Below are 6,000 nucleotides of genomic sequence, written 5' to 3' on the forward strand. Positions count from 1 at the left end.
GCACTTTAGTAATTGTAATCCTGTAACTGAGCAGGAAGTCTTAACTTTAATTTCTAAAATGAAGCCCACTACTTGTTCCCTAGATCAGTGCAATGGATGTTCTTCTAAACATTATCAATAGTTCATTATTGCATGGCACAGAACCTGATGCACTAAAAGTGTCAGTCATTAAACCATTACTTAAAAAGTCAGACCTAGACCCACACATACTAAATAATTATAGGCCTATTTCAAATTTATCCTTTCTCTCTAAAATACTAGAAAAAGTAGTCGCCAATCAGCTTCAGTCACACCTTACGCATTACAATTTATTTGAGAAATTCCAGTCTGGTTTCCGCACTGGTCATAGTACAGAAACAGCACTAACGCGGGTTGTAAATGACATTCTGATATCCTCTGATGAAGGAAACTCCACTGTAATTATGTTGTTAGACTTAAGTGCAGCATTTGACACCATTGACCATTTTATTTTACTGCACAGGCTAGAAAATGATGCTGGGCTTGCAGGCCCCGTGCTCGGTTGGTTCAGTTCTTATTTATCAAATCGATTCCAATATGTACAGAAATGTGCTGACAGTACCCCATCATTGTACACAGAAGTGAGATATGGTGTCCCGCAGTGCTCAGTACTGGGACCTTTACTGTTTTCACTTTACATGCTTCCACTGGGATCTTTCATTAGTAAACATAATGTTAATTTTCACTCATATGCAGGTGACACCCAGTTATACCTTTCATTTAGATCAAATGAAGTTTATCCGATGTTTTCTTTAATTAGTAGTGTTAGTGAATTAAAGGAGTGGATGGATGAGAATTACTTGTCTTTAAACACCGATAAAACAGAGATGTTACAGTAATTGTTGGAGGGAATGACGCTGATCACAGCAATATTTTGTCATCATTTAACTCAGTTGGAATCTCCATTAATTTTACTGAATCAGCCCGTAATCTAGGAGTTACCTTTGACTCTAGCATGTCATTTAAAGCACATATTACAAAGTTGTCCAAATCATGTTTCTTCCATCTTAAAAATGTTGGGAAATTAAGGCGCTTTCTAAATAAACAGGATTGTGAGAAATTAATTTGTGCATTTATTTCTAGTAGGATTGACTACTGCAATGCACTGTTCACTGGATGTTCAAACTGTTCTCTATACAGCCTCCAGTTAACTCCAGTTCTTAAATCCTTACACTGGCTCCTGTTTAAGTTCAGGGCAGATTTCAAAATCCTCCTTTTAACATATAAATCATTAAATGGCAAGGTCCGGCTTAGTTGTCTGAACTTATGATTTACAAACCAGAGCACACATTAAGATCTCAAGATGCCGGTCTGCTTATGACTCCAAGGATTAATAAAAAAATAACAACAACAACATGTATTTATATAGCACATTTTCATACAAAAAGGAGATCAAAGTGCTTATATAATAGTGGGAGGTCGAGTTTTTAGTTACACGGCCCCTAAACTTTGGAATGGTCTGCCTGCTAATGTAAGAGATGCCCCTTCGGTCTCAGCTTTTACAACCCAGCTGAAGACTCACTACTTCAGTTTAGTACACCCTGACTAGAGCTGCTGATTAACTGTACAGACTGCATTTCTGTTGTTAGTCTTTATCACTAAAACAGAAGTAACATGATAGTTACAATTTGTTACTAACCCTCACCTATTTTGTTTCTCTTCTCAGTACTCAAATGTGGCACTTGGTGCCACGGCCCACTTGCCAAGTTGTTTTGCCTGCCTAAGGTAAAGTCATCCATGATGAAGGATCGCAGGAATCATGGCGTAGAGGGGTCCTTTCATCGGATTGGCTGGCCAAGCAATGTTTCAGCTGTGGAATGGCCAAATGGGGGAGGCACAGTGGGTAGCACTGCTGCCTCGCAGTTAGGAGACCCAGGTTCGCTTCCCGGGTCCTCCTTGCGTTGAGTTTGCATGTTCTGCCCGTGTCTGTGTAGGTTTTCTCGGGATATGTGTGTGCTTGGTCTGTGTGTGTGCCCTGCAGTGGGCTGGCGCCCTGACCAGGGTTTGTTTCTTGCCTTGTGCCCTGTGTTGGTTGGGATTGGCTCCAGCAGACCCCCGTGACCCTGTAGTTAGGATATAGCGGGTTGGATGGATGGATAATACAATGCATTGCATTTTTTATTCCAATAGATGACACATCACAAACATTAGCACTGCTTTTAGAAATCCCATAGCAAATGCCATATCAAAGAGACACACAGATACGATACACAGACACTTGTCCTTTTGGTAAAGTGGATATTACACATGCCAGCAAAAGTGAGATATTATCATTGCAAATAAAAGGTGTGCTCTTTTATATATTAGTATTTCTACTGGTTCATCTTTTTAATCAGAAAGACACAAAATATTGGCACAAAAATGTACTGAAATATATTTTACAATACATCTTTATGTATACTACCGTGGCTGTCCGTTTGTCTGTCCAAGATTTTAAAACCACCTGTAGCTTGCAAACCCTTTGACCTGAAATTTGGTACACATATACTACATGACGTCTGCTATCCGCTTTCATGGTGACGATTTTCATTTATTTTATTGTAAAATCAGCTCTCAGCGGCAGCCAGCAGGGTGGCCGTGTGGCGCATGCATAAGGGTGCCATTCTCATCCCTATCACCTTCGCTGTCACTTCCCCTACCTCTTCATATGTTAAATCATTATTGAGGCAGATTGAAGATTTAAGTGCCAGCTTAAGGGCAAAATGAAAGAAAATGTACTAAGTAATTGCAACACAAACATTGACTTAATCAGTTTGAAGAAGAGAAGAATCGGGCCGCTAGGGTGGAGAAAAGAAAAGCTGCTCAGGAAGCAGCAAGCACATCAACCTCTGAGTAAACGAATGGTAAACGTACAGAGAAAGTGGATGAAAACTCAAGTCAAGTGTACCTGTATTCACTGCACGTTATCGTACAGTGCACCATTACTGGTGTAGTAATAAATTGCATTGCATTTTTCATTCCAACAGATGGTGCATTGCAAACATTAGCATGCTTTTGCAGATCACATACCAAATGGCATAACACAGTGTCAAATCAACCTAACAGACACACAAATACAGACACACACACACACGCTTATCCTTTTATTAAGGTGGATATTACACGTGCAGGGTAAGGTGAGGTACTATCATTTTAAATAAGATGTCTTTTTTATTTAAGAGATATTTTCTATATTAGCATTTCAGCTGTTTCATCATATTAATCAGAAAAACACAACATGTAGGCACAAAAATGTATTGAAATGTATTTTCTACTGCATGTAGAAACAAAATGCATTGCATTTTTCATTCCAACAGATGGCACATCACAAACATTGGCACTGATTTCATGAATCCCACACCAAATGGCTTATCAAAGAGACTAATAACCAAAGAGACACACAGTTATTTGTCCTTTTAACAAGGTGCATATTATATGGGCATGGAAAGGTGAGGTGTTATATTTTAAAACAGAAGTGTACTCTTTTATATATTAGTATTTCTGCTGTTTCATTATTTTAATCAGAAAGACAGAAGATGTAGGGTGGTCTCAGACAGTGCTGAGGTCTTTATCTGTTAACCTTTGGGGTTCATGACCTCCCCCGTTTGTAATGGTTGCTTCCAAAGAAGTGGTGTGAGCTTTAAATTGCTCACCTCTATAGTATAAGTGTGTTTGAGCTGATGCTAGAATTACCCTGTACTGGATAAAGTGAATCAGTAAAAGTGAGCACTGGTTATGATTGTTTATTCATATTCATCTGTTGTCAGACTGGCTTAATTCAATACGGAGTCTCAAGTGACTGAAGGCGAGTCTGTCTCAGCTTATTATTCTTATTCTGTGCATTTTTTAATGTTATATTGTACTTTCCGAGATTCATCTTAGATTGCATGGTGCTGTTTTATTGTATTAAATCAGATGTATTCTTTTCATGCCAACAATATCACACTACACTTGAAATGATTATCATTCTAATGTTTATTGTACCTTAAACGTTTAATTAAGCTTTCAACAGACTGGCGGTTGTTTGTATTTACATTTTATATTTTACAAGAACAGGTTATTATTCTAATCCATGCTTTGAAGCCCAATGTTTTATCTTTTGAAAACATGGCTCGTTACTCTCAAGTCAGAATTCACTTTTAAGGAGATGCAGCTGTTTGTCTTTCGCTGCGCCGTGGAGCGGCTGATAATGCGGGGTTTCGCGGTACTTTGCGTCCTGCGCGGTTTCTGTTTCTGGTGGCCTCTTGTGTATTTAGGTATTTATTTTATTTTAATATTTTATTCACGGTTCTTCACATCGTTTAGCTAATTGTACAACTCAGAATTGCTCCGTTGTAAAAAGTTGCTGGCGTCCCGTCCATGACAAGGCGCCGATTTTCCTCATATCCGCTGAGAAAATGGACGTAAGAAGCATCGGCATTCTCAAGTCTCCCGTTAGGAATCAGGTGTAACTTCTGTTTCAGTTACTTTGCGCAAATCAATGGGTCGTTAATGAATAGCCACACTGTCTCTCGGTGCGGAAAAAGAACGAGCAGCCGGCATGCACTTATTAACCCACATCCATTTGAATTTTCAGTACTGATTTTACTGGTTTGCCACATCTATGGTTTTGTGAATTGTCCCCTATACGACTGGCCCCGTGTTACACTTACCCTGTCAGCTGGCCAAACTCGCCGGTCGCGTTCCCTGCCGATTCTTTGTCTTGTACCGCGATCCTGCCCACGCCAATCTGGAGTTTTGCAGAGGAACGATTGTTCTTCGGAGACAACACAGCTGCCGGTAGCCCGGGTCTCCCCTTCTTTGCCTCGCGGGTCAAGTTCTTAAGCTGAAGCCCGAGAGAGAGAGCGCAGCCGAACAGCACGAGGAGGCAGGCGCACCGCGGGAGAAACCGCTGCTCTCTACTTAGCATCGCCGCGTCCGTCCTTCTGTTGCCGAAAAAAAAATCTGACTGCGTTTACATGCAGCCTACAGTTAAAAGTCGCTTTTGTGTAAAAAATAGTAAATAGAAAGAATAAAAAAAATCACAAGCCGCAACTAAGCCACTTCATTAGTATTAATCGATTATGTATATCCAGTCTCGCTGATCAAAAGAGTAGTTACTTTATGTAAAACTTTTTTAATCGTTCTTTTCTTGCACAGGCTGCTTCCTCTCTAAACGGTTTAAACTAATGAGTCTTTTTTGTGCTCTTGAAGGAGCAGATTAAGCCATTATTCTTGCGGAAGAATGGGAGGAAAAAAAAAACCTCCCGCTTGATCCGACGTCTGTTAGATTACGGGGTGTCTAAGCTCTCTCTTTTTTAACACGTTTTCCTTTGATGTTTAGTTACCGCTATAGAAAATAGACAAGAGTGGGCGGAACTCAAAAACCCGAAGCCAATTGGAATTGAAGTAGAAAACTCGGCAGCTCTAATTCTTTAGAAAGTAACCAATTAGATCATAGGGGGCAGGGCTGGGTTTGAGCAGGTGTAGATGTGAATTAGAAAATTAACGGGCTTCATTCCGGCATTTTCTCCTTAGCTAGAAACGCTTAAATTACAGTTCCGATGGAATTGTTAATCAAGCTTACAGGCTCTGAGAATATTTTGTCAGGTAAGTAAGTAAGTTAGTAAGTTATATTACAAAATAACGACGATCGTTATGTTGCGAGGCTTTAGCCATGTGTTTCCAAATAAGCTCCTGACGGCACCTGTGCGCGAAGGGTTTCATTCCAACTGAACTAACAATTAAGACAGTCATCCAGTGATTAATGCTGTACTTAAAAAAAAAAAAAACTTTAACTTGAAACAGCATTAAAACCTTTAATATACATTATTACTGACAAGTCAAGCAACTTGACACTTTTTATTGGCTAACTAAAAAGATTACAATATGCAAGCTTTCGAGGCAACTCAGGACCCTTCTTTAGGCAAGATTAATGATTACATCTCCCCTGAAGAAGGGGGCTGAGTTGCCTCAAAAGTTTACGTATTGTAATATTTCTAGTTAGCCAATAACAGGTGTCAT

General features: G+C 39.7%; 1 protein-coding gene across 1 annotated transcript in view; it reads right to left on the reverse strand.

Annotated features, from left to right (window-relative positions):
• Positions 1-5,251, reverse strand: part of LOC120538740 (latent-transforming growth factor beta-binding protein 1-like) — a 616,227-nt gene extending 610,976 nt beyond the window's left edge. Inside the window, exon 1 of the mRNA XM_039768171.1 lies at positions 4,650-5,251. Coding sequence (XP_039624105.1) covers positions 4,650-4,906 — 257 coding nt within the window. The 5' untranslated portion in view covers positions 4,907-5,251. The remainder of the gene's footprint in view (positions 1-4,649) is intronic.
• Positions 5,252-6,000: the final 749 nt, after the last annotated feature.

This window comes from Polypterus senegalus, chromosome 11 (genome assembly GCF_016835505.1).
Source record: "Polypterus senegalus isolate Bchr_013 chromosome 11, ASM1683550v1, whole genome shotgun sequence".
Classification (NCBI taxonomy): domain Eukaryota; kingdom Metazoa; phylum Chordata; class Cladistia; order Polypteriformes; family Polypteridae; genus Polypterus; species Polypterus senegalus.